Source organism: Anopheles moucheti, chromosome 3, assembly GCF_943734755.1.
Source record: "Anopheles moucheti chromosome 3, idAnoMoucSN_F20_07, whole genome shotgun sequence".
In the NCBI taxonomy this organism is placed as follows: domain Eukaryota; kingdom Metazoa; phylum Arthropoda; class Insecta; order Diptera; family Culicidae; genus Anopheles; species Anopheles moucheti.
In genome coordinates, this window is record NC_069141.1 from 88,244,173 (window position 1) to 88,266,096 (window position 21,924).

At 44.9% G+C, this 21,924-nt stretch overlaps 1 protein-coding gene across 1 annotated transcript; it reads right to left on the minus strand.

Moving 5' to 3' along the window:
- Window positions 1–1,705: 1,705 nt before the first annotated feature.
- LOC128304683 (homeobox protein Hmx) lies at window positions 1,706–20,725 on the minus strand. The gene is made up of 5 exons (XM_053041892.1): window positions 19,948–20,725; window positions 10,107–10,634; window positions 9,913–10,017; window positions 9,745–9,848; window positions 1,706–2,302 (listed from the first exon to the last, which is right to left on the minus strand). The coding sequence occupies exons 1-5, from the start codon at window positions 20,723–20,725 to the stop codon at window positions 1,706–1,708; spliced, it is 2,112 nt and encodes a 703-aa protein (XP_052897852.1).
- Between the last annotated feature and the right edge of the window lie 1,199 nt (window positions 20,726–21,924).

The window sequence follows — 21,924 nt, forward strand, 5'->3', positions numbered from 1 at the left end:
ACAGAAACAGCTTTATGTGTTATCTTTCAAACCATTGCAAACTTTCCGTCGACGAAATTCAGACGAAAAACCAGCGTTTTCAGATTTCCGATTGTTTTTCCAGAGATGACACCTGCAGCGTGGAATATATTTGCCCATCATTATTGCATTTCATCCTATAAAACCCGTGAGAGCGATCGCTAGTGTCAGGAAGATCGATAAAACGGAAAGCATCCCTCATCTCGTTCAAACGGCGTTCCGTCGACTGCTACGAAATGCCGTACAAAGCAGCCGTTTTCAGACTTTCGACACCAAGAGAGCATGAACCACCAGCAGGTAGCACGTATATCCCACCAGCGTGCATATTTTGGTACTTGGGCCATCACTATGGGCCATCAACTCATGACCGAAAGTTTGGACACGAATTATATTATTCTCAAAATTAATCTTTGATTAGTTAAATCTATGATTAATCGAATGCGAAATGCATGCTAACCAGGCGTGGATAAATTGATTCTTTTTTTAACAACTACTTTACGTCACAGAAACAGCTTTATGCCTTCAATTCTTTCAAAGTTGGTTTTGAGATTCGAGTAATTAAATACGTTTTGCTTATGTCCTTAGGAAGCACCATAGTCCAACGCCACAGTCTGTTAGCGCCATCTATCTTTTAAATTGAAAGTTGTTGCAGGTAGCGCCATCTGTCTTTTAAATTGAAAGTTGTTGCAGGTAGCGCCATCTATCTTTGAACTGAAAGTTGTTGCAGGTAGCGTCATCTATCTTTTAAATTGAAAGTTGTTGCAGGTAGCGCCATCTGTCTTTTAAATTGAAAGTCGTTGCAGGTAGCGACATCTATCTTTTTAAATTGAAAGTTGTTCCAGGTAGTGTCATCTATCTTTTAAATTGAAAGTTGTTGCAGGTAGCGCCATCTATTGGTGAAATGTTATTTTGGTCGTCTAAATTACAGGCAGTCACTGAGATACGCTATTACAGTTGAACCGCTATAACCCGAGAAACATCCGCGTATCTCTTTATTTATTCAGCGAATCATTACATTTTTAGAAAGAATACGTTAAAATAAGTTAGAAAGAAATGTTTTATGTGACAAAACAATGGATTTGAGACCAATTTTTCACCTTTTTGCTTATATGTTGTGCTATAAACTTACTCATATATCAAATTTCCAAAAACCGCGTATCTCCGAATCCGCGTATAAGAGGTACCGCGTATCTTGGAGACAGCCGGTATTTAATTGTGTTGCTCCTTTCCGCAACAAAATCGGTTTACATGAAATGAGTTTGTTAATGAAAATTCAAATAAAAAAAAATTCTTTCAGCACAAAACAACATTTTAATCCATTTAGTTAAGTGTTCGACTTAGTGCAGGAATTACATTTATTTGACTGTGTTTTCTTTCCATCGGTAACCAACCGACCACCGGAATCGTATGCTGTGATTGATTGAATTGATTGAAAGAAGTTTTAAACCATGTACAATTTGTTTAAGGGTCGCAATAAATATTTAGCAATTAAAAGACTGGTTCTTAGTTACGGCTGACAGATTCCTGCCCACGTCCAGGCAACTTCCACTGTCACTGTCCAGCAAAACCCTGCACTCATTAGTTTTCTTATGATACACCACCACAATTCGTACATTTTATGCAAATTCGTCCCTTCTATTTACATCTTCTCACAATCGATCGTTAGCTCATCGTCACTTGTATCAGGTCACGTGACATTGATTTCCTCGTCGCTGTCATCCGAGTCGCCAGCCGATTCGTACTCATCGTAGTACATGGGCGTCGGTCCCGTCTGAAGATCTGACGACGCGCTACTGTTCGAGCGTCCCGAACTCCCAACGGCGGTCGAGTCGCCACGGTCCCCACCGAGCGGTGGATAGAATCCACCCATTGGGAAATGTCCTCCAGTACCGCCGGTCGATCGATTTCCCTGCGATTGCTCCTCAAAATCGAACTTGAAATCTGTCCCAGTCCCGGCGACGGCGGATGGTTTTAGCAGTTCAAATTTGGACTTGAAGGTGAGCATTGGTGGCGGGGCGGGTTTGGGTGAGCCTGATGGGGTTGTTGATGGGGGTGGATGTGCGGGCGGTGGTGGTTGACTATCTAGCGGGGTAGAGCCTTGTGATGGTGATCCGGGTGGGGGAGGCGAGAGCGAAGTCTGTCGGTCGGTACGCGCATCCGATAGGTCCGGGTTGGGATTGTTCTTGTTGGGGAGTGTTTGATCCCGGGAGCCTCCGTTCGCTAGCAGCTCGCGTTCCTTTGAGTTGCGCCACTTCATGCGTCGGTTTTGAAACCATATTTTCACCTGTTTAAGAATTGAGAAAAGAGAGTAAAGAAAGAATTTCTTTAGGTGCTTTATTAAGTTGATTAAATCTAACCGACTGTGCATAGCACAAATTATTTTTATATCTAAATTTACGTTGTTTGCTTAATTGCTACACAATTCACTAAATAATAAATGAATAAAAGAATCAAAATTCACAACTTAGTAACTCGCTCATTCTGTATTGCAAATCGTACTGGACTATATTCCTGTTATCAAGATTGCCCCGGTAGGAGGCTTCGTGTGCGCCGGGAAACTCGGATTACAAGTCACGGTGATGAACAGATCTGGTTTGCCCAAAGCACGAACAATGACCATTGAGTTTTGATACTGTGCCCTCATGTATCCGCCCGCAATGATGGACGGACTCTTGCACCGGGAATTGCGTGTGATAAATACCCAGGATGCAGGATAGACAATATCGATTTACTACACCACCAACTACTGGTGCTTGAGTGTTTTGTTAAGTTAAGTTAAGATCGAAGAAGTGTAACTGAGTGTTGCATGGCGAATATTCCGGAAGCACAGCGAGCGAACCAGTTCGATTGGATCCAGTGTTCCTTGGATGCTGTAGTTGTAAATTCCACCACAATTACAATTACAATTAGAGTCCCCAACTATAATTCCGCCCTGGGCCTCCAAGGAGATTGATCCTCCACTGAGGCTGAGAGTAAGTAATTTGGCAATTAAGTCAGTTTGACGGGACTTCTGAACTAGCTGTGCAGTGTCTCACATGAACGTAGGCAAGTCATGTTGAGGATCTTTTGATTCTGGCTCTGGCTAAATAGACTCAACTCTTTCATCTAGCAGAATACACAATTGAACTTTAGTTTACTTAGTAAACAAAGAACATAAATTAGATTAAACCATAACTAGTCGTCAGCTTCCTTCTCTCAGACAGAGTTAACAACCCGCGGGCTGAGCATATGTATTAGCGTGCGTAGATGCACTTTAAGTGTATTTGACTTTGCCATTATCGATCGTTTCCCATAAGTCATCAAATTACTTGGCAATTTGTGTGCTAACCCCCAAAAGCCTTCTTCCAACATTTCCGCCAGACCCATCGCTCAGACACTCACAAATTGCACGTTTGTGTTTCCTTCACTGGCCACGCATTGCTTTCGCTTTATTTAATCATGCTCAAATTTCATGTGGCACTGCAATCCAACATTCTACCAAATGCTCGATCTATTGCCGAGATTTTATTTGTTCGCGCCATTAATGGGCACACTGGGAAAGCGCTGAACTATTGCCGTCCGTTTACAGTTTTGCTAGAAACTCAATCAAGAGTTGCCCTTGCAAACCGTCAAAATCAAACTCCGGACGGATGGGGATGATGGTTTCGGTTTCCACACAGCAACAAACACACACACACACACACACGTGCGTACTTGAAACTTTTGCACATTTTAGGGCGGAAAGGCGAGGTTGGGGTGTGTATCTGGCGTTTATCGATTGTTTTTTTTTCGTTCCAGTCAGTCCAAAACCGTTTTCTTCTCATCTTCGCTTCGCTCTCGTCCACCGTGTCGGTGAGACACTTTAGTGCAGCAATACTGTTTACTAAAATGTTACCGCCTCCGGTCGTGGTGGATGATAAATATATATATAAAAAAAACCCCTCACACACACCCACCCTACTCTCTATCACTATGTCGACACTGTTCACTGGCTATCTTACACTTTGTAACAGCACAGTCAGCACCCAAAACCGGAGGCGAGCGGATCTTCTGTTTGCATCGAAAAACTTGCAGCAAAACCATCGCGACACGGTTGCAAGCGAAAGGGGTGAAGGAAATTGCAATTACTCATAAACAGATCCGGAAATTCCGGGACCAGCCAGCCGGCCTCCGAGAAGAAGCTTCCCAGCACGGCGTTCGCACGCAAGCCAAACGACAGCGGCAGTGCAAAGACAAAACCCCGCACCAGCTGGACAGTGGATGGCAAAACTCCCAGCAAACCTTTGGTCCTTTCGAGGTGCGGACGGATACAGTGTAGAAAAACATGCTGCCGCTACTACTGCTTCTGCTGGCTCGTGGTGAAAAAGGCTCCCGGCACAAACGATGCAGCTTCCGTGCCGACGAGAGCAACTAGAACGAGCGTCAGCGCACAACGTGCTGGTGTTTTCCCGACCATCCCGACGGGCAGGGCGGCCCTGGACACTTTTCTACATCCGGCGCAGGAGGAGGGGGCCGAGGTTTTGCAAATCCAAAAACGGAAACTTCGAGGGCTGGTTACGCGCGAGGTGTAAATGCGTGCGTGCCGCATATAATTCAAAGCAATACATTCCCGCCTTTTCTCGTAACTGTCACCGGCAGACACTTTTCCGGGTGACAATTACGTTTTCCGGAGCACCTCGCCAGAAGCCGTTCGCAAGGGCATCATCCCTGGTGACTGTGGCAAGGGTAAACGAAGCAGACCGACTGATGCCGTTTGTTGGACATGGTGGGGAGACCATCATCACCGAGAGCTTAGATTATATTTGTCTATTCGGTTCACTAATGACCCTCATTCAGGGAGGACTCCGATGGATTTGTTCAAAGTGTTCTGTTCCGTTGTGAGAGGCTTTGAAAAACTTACAACATTACTGTTGTTCATGTTAAAAAATACTTAAATTAAGCCCATTTGTTCAGCAAAATACTGCAAGAGTTGCTCTCTTGCGTTGGATTTCGTAGCGTTTGGGCGGATGAACTCGGGAATTGAGGTTCTACGTCATGTGGACCCCCTTAAGCCCCTTGAGACGGTAGACGGACAATCGCAAGTTGACGCAAATGCTGTACCGATTTCACCCTGATTGGTTTGACAAATTGTACGCCGAATCAACCCGTTCGAAACTTTCCACTTCAAAACGCTGTCAGGTAGGAGTTGTTGGTTGGAGGCGTGGTGTGCGTCACAATAAATGATGCTCGATGGTTGATGGCTATGTTTGCTTTGCAGGAAGCCTGACCGTGAAACTGGTTGTTTGGGGGAGAAATTTTTGTCTAATAGATTCTGCGATCTTGCTACGCACGTAGATTAAGGGGTTTTTTGGCTGTTTAGAAGATCGGCTGGGGGTTTCTAGATAATCTGAAGATTACATCATGATTACATCGTGTAAACGACGTGGTGAGTGAGGTAAGTAAGCTCTATTAAGATTATTGATCGATCTTGGATGATTTGTCCCCTAAACTACACAGCCGATTGGAATGAAATCTCACTAGGAATAACTATCAACACATGGATGTCAGGAGCGGATCTAGCTCCATGGAAGCTTCTAGCCCTATGGCAGTTTTAGGGCTTGGAAATTGGGGCAGGTTCTTCAGGTATTATAGGTGCTTGAGACTCCTTACTGTTGCTGTAATTTAGTGCTTAAACAATCTATACATCCAGACATTAAAAGATGCAGTTTCTTTTGTACTAAACTAAATAATAACGATGACACTTCAGTTCATGTACGTCTCAATTTCTCAACCATCCCGTTCTTCCCGCAATCAACTGCACTACCACCGCCGGCATTCAAACTCATTCGGCTGGAATAAAATGTGTGACAAAATGGTAACGCTCAACTGTCCAATTACAACACTTTCCAACCGTGACGTAACCATCAGGACGGGAATTCTGGAATGGACCGCGGTGTGCAAATGTGATCGATGAATTTTGACAAAGTTTAATGTTTTGTTTAGCGATGTGATGCCCCCTTTTTATCCGATGACATGACATTTTTCCACACAGAGACAACAGGGAACAGATGCATCAGATGGAGTGAGACCGAGAAGAAAGGATGTCCCGTTGCAAATGTCATCGTGGTTATCGAGCCCACCAAGCGAATAAAGGAGCACGGAGGACTCCTTTCAGCTGCAATGTGCAATCAGAGTCCTTTTTCCATGTCACAGCACCTTGTGGTCTCATTTGTCATCGGCAGCAATGAGAAAATCAATTACATTCGTTCCACGGAGACACCCGGGTAGCTGTGACTGTGTTGCAATTCGATGCGCTTCTGCATCGGTTTCATCAAGCCAATCAATCATTGCATCAACGGGACGGCGTTTACGGCGCACGGAACAATCCGTTTCCCACAGGGATGGCAGCAACGAGCTAAGGAACTTCCACTCGAAAAGGATAATCAGATAATCTCGGGAGCACTTTACCGCTCGTCAAATTTACATTTCAAACCTTCAAGACCGAACCATTCAGCAGGGCTTACTATTGTAAATAAACACACAAGCCCTCACATCGCACAACACCCCCCCGGGTAAGGTGGTGAAAATTCGAACCATTCTCTTTTAAGGGTGTTGGGTGGATAACAATCGGAACCGAACAGGCGGAACGTCGTCGCCCGACGGCAATGACAAGTAAATATTTGAGAATTCTCAACCCTCGCTACCACGCATTCTGCCATTGCCGAGGGTGGTAATCAATTGCAGTGATGCTTATCCTCATCCAGACAGACGTTTGTGGTTGTTTTCTCTCTTTTTTCGGCTGTTCTTCCATTGCCGTTGTTTTCATTGCTGCGTTTGCGTTACAGCTTTCCAAGGAGCGGCTCTTTTGCCGCCACGTGCGGCAACGTATTGCGTATGGAAATGGTCCATTAAGCATAAATTTGTTATGCCAGAAACGTATGCTGTCGATCAGGGCATTCAGGGAGTGGCTAATCTGTCTCCAGGGCAGACCAGTGTTTGTTATCAAGATATTTGCCAGTGGTGTGTTAATCGACAACCACTTGTTCTAGTGTTGCGGTTGCGGTTGAGATTCACCTTATCGCAGATAGAGGATTACGATAACTGGCTCATGAAGGGTAAGTAGTGCATACACCTTACTCGTGCACTATTAAAGTGATCTCTGCACAACACAATTGCGTCTAAATAGAAAGACTAACTCATGAGAAAGTTATTTAAATTTCATTCATGAATTCCTTGGTATACTAATATTTTTCTAAAATTTTCAACAATGTATTTAAAAAAAGTACTTCTTATTTACGCATTTAAAAAGCACACTTTACTATAATTTTCATTTCATTTCTATATTGTAGTCGTGATTGAAAACCAAGTTCAATCTGTGGCGATGAAATAAAAAAATCTACTTCCACCAATAATTATTTAAAAGAATTTCCCATTCCTTTGATAAGGAAACTTTCCACCCCGAAACGGAAAGAGCATGAGGACCGATAAAGCGATAAAGATTGAAAAATTAATGAACGAATAATTTCCGTTGCTCCACAACCGCACCCATTGTCAGAGCCCCTGGGCCCTTGCCCGAATGGCCGGAAGGGCAGATATTCATGAATTTATTGAAACATTCCTTCATCTTCCTTTTACCGAAGATATAAGTTTTTTTACCATCGCCCCCAAAGTGGAAGAAAATCACACGGCACTGAAGAAATTCGTTTCTGATTCGGAGGAGAGAAAAAACGGAACGTAATTTCTGGAATCATTTCACGGATCATGATCATCAATGAGATTATTTCATTTTCCACCCTCATCGTCTTTGCCACCCTTTACTCTCTTGTTATCGAACACTAATAGTGAGCAACACATAGTGAGAGAAAGAGTGCTCACGAGCGATCATCCTTCTTCGCACTCACACACAATGCAGTCGAACAAAAGAGAGAGAGAAAGAGAGAAAGAGAGAGAGAGAGCGTCAATCTGGCTAGAAGGATATGGTTGCGGAAAATATTCATTACGCTTCTAGCCGATAACAATCGGATTAAATCAATTTTCCCGCTTGCTTTTCTCTGAGCCTGCTCAAGCACATAAGGACTCGTACTGTACGGGGTTTTTCTTCTGCGAGCGTTCCACCAACAAGGGGTTTGGTGTTCCCATCTATGCGGCGAAGGAATAGAAGAAAAACCGGAAAAGCATTATCAAAGTTGGAAAAATGTCATCTCCAGACGAGGAGTGTTCACGAGTGTGTGAGTCTTCGGAAGCGTGCGCACGGCGTGTCTGTATGTGTGCATGCACATGACCATTACGTGTGAGCAAAACAGCCCAAACAAAAGGAGAAAAAAGGGAGAAGAAAATCGTCCCTGTTTTTGTGCACACAGTGAGATTTATCCCGCACCGGTAAGCGAAGTAGGAAATAATCGCTTCTTTATTTGTCATGTCGTACACTGGTTGATTGTTTTTTTTCTTGTTGTTGTTTTTGTTGTTGCTCTTGTCCCACCACCCTCCCCCCTCTCCTACCAGGGTTTCCCAGTTTTCCCGCCACGCTGGGGCAAAACTTTTCAATTTCGGTTCCTTCCACCGGGTTTCACAGCCGTTTTGGGTTTCGGTGCATGAAGTTAATGGCTTTTGGTTTTCTGGTCTTTTTCCAGTCGAGTGGCAACCGAATTACGGTGCAGATTATCAGCGGCAGGCGCAATGGTAAGCACTGTGCGGATTTCAGGGCTGAAGCAGCAGGAAAAAACGGTGGGATAATATTCCTTCGTGAATGTTGTGGTCACGCTGGGTTTTTCCTTGAAGGTGGTCCATTTTTCAGCAAAGTCTTTAGCAGACTAGGGGAGGGAAAAGTGACCACCGAAATGAATGATGAAAACCATTAATCAAGCATTTTCCGTCTTGAGTAGAATTGCATCGGGAAATTGAAAGTTCTATATTGATTATTGATATTTAAATAATTTAATTACAAGCAAATTGCATCTCAAAAACCGTTAATTTAAAAAAACCTTCCACACCGCCTACTGAGTTGTTGATAAAAACCCATTAACAACCAAACAGGAGCGTGCCGCTGACCATTAATCAGCGCGTCGTTCATGTTGGAGACCGATAGCGATACCCACAGAACACAAAACTCCACCATTTTTTCGGTTAAACTTTTCTCGATGGAAAATTCAAAGTTTTCCCCCGAAACTGCTGCAGCTTACCTCCTGCACGCAACGACAACAACACCGATCAGCAACTCCTTTTCGGTGTGTTTCGCCTGCTTTTCGTGGGGAGTGCGAGAGCATAAAAGACGAATAGCGGTCCCACGATTTTCCCTCCCACATAGCGTCTGCGCATTTGAATGGTGTGTGGAAATAGAGCTGAAAAATGGCTTTTCATCCCTTTCTATCTCTAAACCAATGCACGCTCTTTATCTCGCTCGCTATTGCTTCTATTGCTTTTTTTCAACTGGAAAACTTTTATCCGGACTTGTTCCCAAGATTCATCCCCATAGTACATAACGAGGCGCCCACTTTTACCACTACTCTGCCATCTTTCTTTTTTCTTTGGGAAATTTGGGGCTGCTTTTTTCGCTTCTCCATTTCATTTCTACCAGGGCGGAGCTTAAAATTGTGTACGGAGAAACATGTTTCCCTCGGCAAGAAAAGTGGCCTTCAATTTCCCATCATCAATAATGTGATTGCTAAAATGTCCCATTATTTGTGGTTTTACTAATATGGGATCGCCTAGAAGCTGGATGTCCGGTGGGACCAAGCATCGGCATGAATAAATCATGATCCACCTGCTTACCTGAGAGTCCTTAAGACCGAGCCGTTCCGCGAGCTTCTTCCGATCCGGTTTGCTGATGTACTTCTGCAGCTGAAATCGCTTTTCCAGCCCTTTTCGTTGGGAGTCTGCGAACGAAAGTTCCAAAGTTTAAAAGTTGCTCTTGCTCGTCGGACCGCGACTGTGACTTACCGGAAAATACTGCCCGGCGCATCATCCCCCGCCGGGGTTTCCCTCGGGTGGAGTGTGCCCACGGAAAACCTTGCCCCGGAGGCAGTGGGAAAACCTGTGGTCCACCTGCAAGAAGACGAAGCCGGTAAGATGGGACACGTTTGGCAAAGGATGTCCAGGATCGCTGGATGGCGATTGTCGCTTAAACTACTTACCCGGTATGTAGGGATTGCGACAGTGGGCCAGCAGCGAGTGCAGATGCGGATGGTTGAGGCTGTGGTGCAGGAACGGTGTCGGTCGGCTCGGAAGTGGTTTCGCAATGATTTTATTATCTCTCGGCTGTTGAAGTGTCACCACCACCTGAGCGGACGGTTCCTGCAGTTCCGGGCTGTTCGGTAGGCTGCCAGACTCGCTCGCACTGTTACTGCTGCTATTGTTAAGGTGATGCGGATGGGCCCCATTGCTGTTGACCGGATGCCCCGTCGGACTGCCGTTCGGTCCGACGGTAAGATGTTGCTGCTGCTGCTGCTGCTGTTGCGGGTGATGAGGTGACAGTGGATGAGGGGGGCCAGCCTGATGATGATGCGGGTGGTGCGGGTGATGGTGGTGATGATGGGGATGCTGCTGGTGTGGATGATGCGGGTGGTGTGGATGGGCGCCCAGGAAGGCCGGGTTAGCTAAGTGGTTCTGTTGGATCAGGTTCTGCTGAATGTAAGGCCAAAGGTGCTGTGGTTGAATAAATTCTGCAAATGAAGCAAAGCGTACGATACACGGTGAGGTCCCATTCCGTTCCGTTCATAAGCTATTCTAGAAGATTTCTTTGGTGGACTAATTTAACGTACAAACGGGTAACGACCGCCTCTCAAGTTCAAAGAGCGTTGAAATCCCCGTCGGCCCATAACGACCTCATAATAACTTCATGAAGGAAATCCCAGAGTTGTTTGTACTGAAATTAATTCCCTAGACAAATGTGACACACATCTGCTCTGTGCTTTAGTTTATTTTTTGCTCAATTTGGCCACCATTGCGTGAAATGTTTCCGGAAATGTTTCGCATGTTTTGTATGCCCGAATCTTAACTATCTCGCATATCGCCCGTGACCATGTGCAGCTGTACTTCTAGAAGGTACCGACCAATAACAGCTCAACGTACTGCTGCTGCTCCGGTTTGCTTCAACGTCAACATTTTACGAGTCCATTGGGTGCGCGACGCGACACGTTAACGGTTGGTGCAAAGTTTTCACATAAAAACTTCCGCGTTAACACCTTGTCGGGGACGCGCTAAAACCTGACGGAAGATTCATATCCGTCTTGGTCGTCCACGACAACCCGTTCCGCTGAAGGGAAGTGACGAAGCAGCGAAATTGCTTCCCTATTCTTAAGAGACACGCTTGAAGCTACGGCTTCAGTGGCGTGAGTTTGTCAAGAGCTCTCATTTGCACGTGCGTGTGATCCGCACTCGCATGAGGAGATTATGAATTTGATATGCTCATATCTTTCGGGACTCTATCAACGCGAAACACATTGGGCAGCATTCCCATTGGTTGGAGTGTGCTTCAAGAAGGTGGAGTTTGTTTTGTTGGCAAACATTCCAATTATCCACTTCGCACCGGAGGACCTCCAACTTTCTTCCTAATCCTTTCAACGCCTACACCCTGGAAGGATCTCCATCCACCGACAGTTACAGATGGATAGCGCCGACATGCTGCTACCATCCAACAAACCTTTGTTATTGCATGTTACGCTAAATTTCCGCCCAAACCCCAACTAGGAGCTGAGGCTTGAGGTAGCTATCAAACCTGCCTGCCAGTGCCCTGACTATTCCATCAAAAGGTGATGTTTCGAGGCTGACGTCGGCAGATGATTTGTTGGAAACATTGTCGGATAACTTTCACCCCGTGCCGGAAAACGAGATGGAGTACTGGAATCGTTCTGAACGATCGTTTGCTCCTATTGCCCGGAGCGTAGCTGTCAAACAGGATGCAAAGAGGCGGCATCTCGGGAATTGTGCAGGGATGGGTGAGAAGAAATTAACATGTTTCAAATACAAAATGAACGCTTCAGGATAGCATCAGTTACTCTAAATGCCATGAAAAAGGGCGCACTGCTTGAAAAGAACAGACATCGCTTGAGAGGTATTTTGATCCCGATTTGAGAGGATTTGATTTCATATGCTTTGGAGTTTTCCTTCAGGTATTACTACAAAAAAGCTCAGTATTGTGTAATTTGAGGTTCAACAAACGAGTTAAATACGAAAATATAACACTTTGGACTTTGGAAAGGTTAGAAGATCTGAAAAAAGACCCCAAGTTATGACTATTCGAATATCTGGGCAAAGCAGGACAAGGAGAAAATGACTTATTCCATTCAAGATTCGATTATACTTTAGACAGACTGAATGAGAAAACTATGACATTTGAAATAAGTTTGATGCTGTTCTAATGATTGCTGCTCAATGTCTGGGCTCAAATCTCAATTAAACTGTTTGTAAATACAGTGATAACTATTGGGAATGTGATTGCTAGATTTATTGTATGAATAAAGAGTTTGACCTCTTTCACTGTGATGTGAAGAATCTCTTATTATAAAACAGACATTCTTCCAAGAACACATACAAAACATTTAAAACCAACCGCATTTAGATCACTGGTACACAACCGATCCCACAATGCTGCGTAATAGAAAAATAAAACCCGTCAGTGAACCTTTTTCTCCGTCAAGCGTCAATTCTGAGCCCGATGGTACCGAAGTTGCTCAATTTTCCATCATCATCTGGTTCTAATCTGTAACAAAAACAAAAGCCACCATGGCCAGGTGAAGCCGCTGTGTGCTGGCTAACGATCGAACCAAGCACCTAGAGACAAACCCGAACTGCCACTGATAAAAGTAAGTGAGTGTAACCAGCGGAACAACCCGCCGGGGGGTTGAGCTGGGCTGTAAAAACATTGGATTATAATCATGTTTAAATTATTGTCTCTATTGCCCGGAAACATTGCCAATCGTTTGCTCGCTGGCAATAGACGCACAGCAACGGTGAGTTGTTGTCCCATCCAGCTGTATTCACCCTCCGAGGCAGCGAAACCCGACAGGGATTTCCTTCTCCTGATGCATGGGATGCGTGTTTTTCCTCGGTCTCGGCAAATACCAGCGACCAGGAGGATGTTGTTGGGCTGCTGAAATGTTGTTATTGTACGCTCAATACGGTTCGGGTCGTTTAGAGCCCGCTATTAACCGACGGTACGTTGCCCGCACGGGGCGGGAACTGCACTGCACGCTTCGGTTCGATCGATGATCCCGCCGGGCTCAGCGAAGGTCCTGAAGGTCTTCAATCAAATGTTTGGTAGTGGCGACCGACCGCCGGGAACGGTACACCACTTCCGCACCTTCGGTTTATTGCACATTTTCTAACGATTTAACGATTATTGTTGTTTGATGGGCCGTGTGCGTGGCATATTTTTTATTGATCTTCAGTGTTCTTTAGTGTTTTTACTGACTTACGCAACAAAAAAGGATCCTCTCACACTCACGGGAAGGCGTGGTAAAAGAGTCGAACAACGATGCACGGAACAGAGGGCTAAAAGGCTAACCGGCGGGAAAAAACAGAAACCAAACTGTCAATGTGGCGTGTCGAGGTGATTAAAAGCAGTTATATGATCAATTGATAAACGCCCCATTTTTATATTTTTTTACGCAGGCATAATATAATCGAACATTACTTTGTGTGAAGCCTATAGAGAATTGGTATTTTAATCCCATTGAATGATAAATTGAAGTACTGCAAGAACGCTTTACTTGACCGTTTTAATCGCCATGAATAAGGGAAAGATCTTCGCATACCAAGAACCTGTCCGCGTGTATGTCGCTTAAACAAGTTTTAGAAATAATGTACAAATTCCCCAAAATTCTGCCCAACAACAACTAATGTCAACCACTAACCACTCTGACGTCAATCCGTACAGGAAAACATGAAAACCGAAGCTTGACTCGCAAATGGGGAACCTCCAACCTTAAATTAAACACATAATGCACTTCAACATCGTGCCAGCATAATGTTTTCACTGTAACGCACATTCATAGCATAATTAATATGCAATTAATTAAGCACATCATTTCCGTGTTTTTATCGCTGGTTGACCACAAACTACACAACGAGACATTTTTCGCGCGGAAACACACCACCAGCCCAGCCCTTACGGTGGACAATATAAATGGCGTCTCATTCGTGGACCAAATTGACAGCACGTTCCCGGTTTCCTTCCCTTTTCTCTGTGCCCCTTTAATTCCGGTGTGAAGTCTTCATTCCTCCCCCCTTCATCCCTCCCTCGCACCCCCCAAAAAACCACACTGTTGCCTATCATCACCCGTAGAATGTATGTGCTTCACATTTTCCCATTTCCCTGCCACAACCGGCACGGTGACCAGCGTGTATTACAATAACAAATTACAGTGATATAATTTATAGGCATCGCTTCGCAGCCAAACAACACGCTTCAACAGCCTACATAACTGCCCATTGTTGCCCAAAGGCTTGCCGAGATACGGGGATTGGGCAGTGGAATGTGATGAATTTTGGCGAAAAAATTACAACCCAAAAAACAACCCATGTTACCCACTTCGGAGAACATCATTCAAAGTGCTGCTCTGGTTTTTTGTGTGCTCTGTTTCACGTGTACAGCAAATCCCAAAGCCTGGAGAGCTTCCAGAATCATTTGTAGTTAGGGGTTAGCTAACGGAAAAAAAGAATGGTTAAATGAGGTCTTTTCAATGTAATAATTGTTTAAACGAATTGGTTAAAAATGTATTTAAAACAAGACAAAAGATTAAAACCTCGTTAGAAGTTGAAAGTGTTATTATAATGCAAAATACATAGAAGCTTGAAAACAATAAAACGAATGAAATTTTAAAATAAAACGTTGAATTGAAAAACAATTACAGCAAAAAATAATAAAAATGTTAAAGAGCAAAACGAAATAGCCAAGTAACATAAATAAAAACATATAAAAATGGCACCAGCAATTTAAAACATGGTAGTCACAGCACAAAAAACTCTAAAAAAATCCATCAAAACTGCTACCAAATGGAAAGCAGAACAGACAATAGAAGCTTTGGAAAACACTTACTTTTTTAATAAAACCCGAGTATAAAACAATTTAAATGAATTATTTTTGCTCCATGTCACACTGTCCCGAGGGACATGCGGCCACGTTATAAATATTCATTACAATCATGTAGCATGAAGCGGGAGCATCAACACCTCATCCTCCGGCAGCATTGGTCGGTTTTTATCACTCCCATATCAGTATTCCATCAAACGGGCATTTACAAGGATTGGTTTGATTTCCCTTTTTACACCGCCGTAAATAATCGGATGCCAAAAAACCGCAACAACTCGACAGTGGGCTTGGTGTGAGGTTGTTCAGAGGTTTCGGCGAAATTGAATCATTTAAATCACTTTACACGCGGGATGTCGTTTGCAACGCCGGGTGGAGTGCGTTTTGCAGGCGTCGATCGTACACTTTAATGCGATGCTTTAGTGTTTAATACGCAGCATTTTATTTAGTGCAATGTTTAACCGCGGTAAACGTTGACACACTGATACGGCTTTGAAAACTGTCATAAACAGATCATTTGCTCATTCAAATCTCTCGCTTTGAAGGAAAACTTTTGCCTCTCCCCGGCTGAACAAAGTCTTGGATGTATATTGTCATTTTGTTTTGCGCCGGAAAAAAAAGTTTCATTGCGAAGATGAAACTTTTCCCATTTTCCAGCGTTGTGTTGTGTCTCGTCTAAATATCGATCGAGTTAAAGGAAGATTGTTCTCCTCGCTTTTTCAAGTTATTGTGTGACAAAAGTAACTGCAAGAGAGAGAGGGAGAGAGTGAACGGAGAAGGAGGAACAACGATCGTCGTAATCATTACCGCCATTGCCAAGTTTTCCGCTTTAAGTTGCTTCCCTTTTGCTTCGAATATTCAAACCAAATTCTCTATTTGCGGACACCTCGATGGGATGAAAACGGTGGAGGGATGGTTCCACTCACACTTGCGACCACCGGCAGCACCATCGAGATTTCGGCTGGGGTGGAACATATGCTCGTCCTAAATTGAGTTAAACGAGAAAAACACTTAGCACGTAAACTGTACCAGATTTCGACTCCACAAAATCGGCTTTAGTCGCTTTCCCACTCTCCACCGCAGCGCTAGTCCAAAAGACATAAAGTCAAACCGTACTCCGTAACACGTCGGCCCGGTGCCCACCCTGCGCCTGATGCGATCGATCCCGAAAATCCCCGGTGGATGGGTTGGGAAATTCTGTGAGCTTCCTTTTTCGGTTGCCTGCCAGCAAAAGAAGGGTATAAGAAAAAAGCAAACACACCGAGAGTGCCGAAAACAAACGACCAACAGTGGCAAAGATTTCCCTTATTTCCGACCGAATCCGAGCACCGGGCGGCGGCCGTGTCGTCAAGGGTGGAAAATAATATAATTTGCGTCAGCTGGCGGCTCACTTAGAGGATCGTTCGACGCGTCCATGGCGGGAAAGTTGAGTTGTCGATGAAATTGGCATCGTGTTCGGTGCCGGGCCGAGGGCGAACAGCGAAACCTCTCGACGTGAGGCCCCGAGCGAGGAAATTTCGGGGGGAAACACACAGCTCGTTAGCAGTACGAACATGTTCATACGCCGGATGTGATTTTCCTACCGCCTTTGCCTGCCCCATAACCCCAGCGCGGCACGTTAAATACCGTGCCGTAGCGTTGCTTCTTAAGCTCCGTCGTCTGTGGATGTGGATTTTTTGGGTCCAAGAAGTGAGCAATTTTTCGACCTTTTCGGTCCGTGCCAGACGGACTCAATTTCGGACGAGGCCATTATGTGGTCATCGGGTTCGTCGCTAGATGTGTTTATAATTTCATGTGCCCACGCACACTGTGCAAAAAACCGGAACAGCACGATGGTGCTACGCTTCTTGCGAGCAAAGCATCACGTCTAAGGACACATGTAACACATTTCCGTACGACGTCCGGAAAAACGTCCGCAAAGCCTACTACGAACAACTGCAACGCTAAGCGCCCAACATTGAAGGTACACACCATCAGCGAAAACTGCCCGCTTCGAAGATGATGATGGTCGTTTTTCCGCCCTTGGTCCCTTTTTTCCCTTTTTTCCATCCGCCCTTTGTGTGTGAAAATCGATCTCGACCGTCCCTCGTCGGATGTCACTTGCAGACGTTCATAATCATAAACGAGCGCATAAGAATCATCGAATCCATATTTACCCCCCCAAACCACGAAGGCCGAAATCTCCCGCGCCTAAAGCAAATTGTTAGGCGCGAAGTGAAAAAAAAGCGAGCCAAAAGCCAGCGTCCCACACGGTCCCACCTTTTTCCACTGTTGGGATGAAAATCAAAGCGATATAAATTAGCTTTTCTTCAGCCTCCGACCTCTCGCTGCTCGGTGTGACACTTTTGATAGCTTTTTGGGTAAAGAAATTAATGCTACACCGAGACGGGTGCGTTTGGGCAGGAAGCTCGGAGGTGAAACTAAGTGTGGTATAAATTATCGGTAGCACATAATCAATTTCCTGAGTGCCTGAGCCAGCATTGGTGGCTTGTTTAGCCGGATGGACGGGATGGATTGAGTGGTGGTGGATTTCCAAAAGCACCGTTTGTTCGCTCGCTGGTCGCAGTAGGGAAAATTGTTTGTTGATGGACTAGTAAGTGATGGATATGAATTTTTATCGATTGGTGAACATTATTATAAGACCCGTATGGTATAGTTTGGAAGAGTTCATCAAACAAATCAATAGCAGTTTAAATACTTCACTAATTTAATTGCTCGTCTACGGTTGATAATTTTTATAACAAACATTCAAGCAGAAAACCCAGTGTAATTCAAGAAATTTTACGAAGTTGCTATGACATTATTTATAGAACCATTGAATACTCATTGCTTGACAGCCTTTTCCTTCCCAAAGGAACTAGTTCTCTTTTTCTAAGTGACAATTACGTCATACATGGTAGCATAAAATTAACTTAAATAGTGTCTTTTTTTGTACTTTAGGTAAATTTAATGTGTTTTTAATTAAATTGATAATTTAGTTACAATTACCATACGAAACAAAAAGTGATCTCGGCAACATCTATTGTCCTATTACTGGATACTCTTGACTTGTAAGTTCTGTGTATAAACGAACGTATTTCCGTAAAAGATTTGATATTGTTCATGTTGCGTTAAACCAGCGCTGCTTAACACTGTTTATATAAGTTATTGGGCTACATCAGACATTCTGATTAATTTAAGTAATATTACAGCTGTACAGTAGAGTAAAATTGTCGATTTCGATTCATTTGGAACTCTTTCTTACTAAAAGAATAATTTACGATATCCATAAATTAACTCAAAATATTTAATTATAAGGGAAATTTAAAAAATCGTAAAATCAGATTATAATTTTAATTAGAAAAAAGCACTCCCGCAACAAAACCATTATTGCAATGTAACAATTCAAACAAATATGAATGCTGTTTGCGTGAATTGCGTCACGGATGACGTTGATTGTATCCTGTTTGTTTCCAACATTCCCGCACCGCGTTAGCCTCCCTATGCCCCTCCCCAAGAGCAAGTTGTTCAACAACAGCAAATTATTCTGCTCACAATGTTGAACGTCCGACCTCCACCACTGATTTCCATTGTCGCGTCGGTACATTTTTCATGCGCCACGCATTCGTGGAAATGAGTAAGAACCCATAAAAATCGAACGAACCAATCAAACCAGTACCACCAATTGACGTTTCGCCAATTGTCGGCCGCCCACAAACGTTGACCGGCTGGTCAAAACCACACCACACTCAACTGATTATCGACTGCAGCGCTGTGTTCATCTATTTGTATAAATGAGGTGTTAATTGCATATAAATTATTCTCGTCCGTAGAACCGGAGAACTCGGAGTGCGTTCTACCGATGCAGGGGAGACAGCAAAAAAAACCTGGCGGACAACAACTGGAAGCTTGTCCACCGATGGGCTGGATGGATGATAAACTGCTCCATTGTTCCCGGACGAAGGTTTGAAGCGGCCACCCGTACCTCAAGCAGTAGTGCATCGATAAATGAGCAACGGTGGACATAATTGAAAATGTGATGCAACCGGTGGTAGTGGTCCCCAGTCGCATGCAACTGATGCAGACGCTACGCATCGGGATTCCCTCGTTAGTTCGTACTTCGAGCGTGGAACGTTGCAAGACCAGACGGTAGTGCGCCGGTATGTGCTTGTGCTGCTTGTTCATCAGCTACGCTTACACGCGTATCTGACGGTGATGCCACTGCAAGGCTGGGATAAGCAAAAGTGCATCCTTTACCGTGTCCACATACGTGACCACAGACGCCACGTCCACGAGGACGGGAAATGAAATCAGATCATAATAATTACGCCACGCCAATCGGATAATGGGTTCGATTGGCCCACCCGTCGGGGATAATTTTCAGCACTTGTGGGTGCACTTCGGGACAAAAGAGGACTTTCTCATTCCACGCTTGATATAATCACTGCTGTAGGAGTTGGAGTTGGAGGTTTGACGACCGTGGCTCCATCCGGGCACAGGACGATGAGGAAACCACTAGTACGGGAAATGCGTCTTTTTCAGGCACACATCCAGTGGAAAACCAAACTATTGGCTAGTGGCTGATGATGATCGTGCTCCACGAGAAACAATCTGCTTTTTGTGTTAAACACTGTGTAGCATCACGGCTGAGTACATGTGTTGAAAGAGGGGGATAGAGTTAAAGTGAGATATTCCATTTTGTAAGTTAAAGAATATTCTTTAACTATCATGCATTTTCATGAATTAGTTCTGGGCTATTTCCCTCTTATATCACTCTTGAGCTACAAAGCTCGTTAGACATTAGCTTCCAATAAATGGCAATTCCAATAAGATTTTCCTATGCAAGAGTTCAGAGATTTTATTTCTTTTAGACGACACTTCAGGCAACGATCAATCACTAATAAACGGATATTCCACTCACAACATCATGACACTGTGTTTCCCCAGTACAACCCAGAACAACTTACCATTCCTAACTTTAACGCAATCCTTTTTGTCGCCCAGAATTGCGGACACACTAAACTTAAGCACGGGTTTGCTGCTTTCCTTCAGGATTGTCTGCTTCCCCGGAACCACATACTCCCCGAACCCGCACTTTTCGCACCGAAACTCGTACTCACTGCCACCGTCACCGTCCACTGGTACACTGTCCTCCTTACTGCTGCCGTTGTTGTTATTATGCTCCCCCTCCGAGCTCCGCTTATCTCCGGGCCTCGCTGGACTGGCCCGACTGCCAGGATTCAGTTCCGCCTGACAGTGGCCACACTTGGCACAGCAGTAATCCATCTGCTCCAGCGAAACACCACCATCGTCCGGATGGGGTCGGAATGTGGCCGGTCTCCGCACAATCGACCCGCCATTGATGGACGGAGGTCCCGCCGGCACCTCGTCGTCCGAGTACGACGACGAATGGTGATTGTGATGATGCTGCGAAAGCAAATGGTGATGATGATGGTGATGCAGATGCAGCTGATGATCACCCGACGGGTGATGCAGATGGCTATGGTGATGGTGCAGGCTGTGGAAGCTTTTCGGTGAGTCGCACAGGCTGCTGGAGTCTTTGGGCTCGTCGAATTCGTCACTGTCCGAGATGGAAGCTAGCGAACCAGCGTCCCCGTTGGAGGCACCGGGTGGAACTCCGACCGGACTGGAACCTTCCGTACAGCGGGTCACTTGGTCGGTCGGGGAGTCCTTATCCTGCAGGATACTGTCCACCATGAATGCTGTCGACATGGCAGTGGACATGATCACTCGTGTCACTTCAAGGCCTACTGCTCACAAGAACACAGAACTTCACGGATTAATTCACCATGGAAATTGTATTATTCTCTATTTTCGCACTAGCTTAACGACTCTTATGCACTTTATTCTTCTTTGCTCTAAAACATCATAACATTGCACATCTTTTCTTTAAAAGGAACCACAATAACCTCCACCTCTGGCAACACATTCACCCACGAACGGATTGTTTTTCCACCAAAGAATAATCACCATCTATTTTCAAAGGCTGCGTTTCTACGTTTCGCGTAATTGTACAGCGCACCGAACGGGACGACTCCACGCTAGCGAATGGTTTGTGTAACGACCGTATCCTATAGGCCACACCGGTTGCATTTCGTTTCCAATTCGACCAAGGTGCCTACAGACCAGGTCGATGACGACGGCAATGACGATGACGCCGTGCGCTTCGAGGACGAAAAGGACGCCTCAATTCATATTCATCACCCTTGTGAAGCGGTCGTCCTGCGAACGTTATGCACAAATCGCTCACCCTACCATTATCCTTATTCGTCCTCCAAGCCCGTCAGGCATCATCATCATCGTCATCAGAATTCATTCGTTTAATCCCCACCTCCTTTTCCGTGTCCAGGATGCGTCAGGACGAAAAGGACGACTGCTCGTTGGAACAAAGGCGACGAACGATCTCTCTCGCATCCGTCGAATATCCTTGCGCTATGTATGTATATAAAGTTGCGCTGGAGGAATGAAAATGGGCGGAGCTATACTACCACCGCACAGCATCTAGTATCCTTTGCTCGTAAGGATTTTATTTTCATTTTCATTTCATTTTTATTTTCTACACACTCCTTCCGAAGGAAGATGATGACTCCCCGCAATTTTCCACCAGAGTAAACAAACGAAAAAAAAACCCTTCCCATAAGGACTTCATTCTGGGGTATGGTTGATCGGTATTTGCCGGCTGTTTTCCTTGCGCTTTCCACCATCCGGATTATGTGCGAGCGATATCTCCACAAAAACAGGAGCCCGTGCAGCATACAAACATTGTCAAATGGAAGCAAACGCGCGTGAAGGAACCTTTCGTCTCCACCATAAGCGGCGCCATCTTTGTTTCCCTCGTACGGGTTCGGTGCGTTTTATTTACACCGTAGTCTCATTACCTTCTGGTTGCGTTACGGACGGCGGGGTTTCGTCCTTATCTGGAG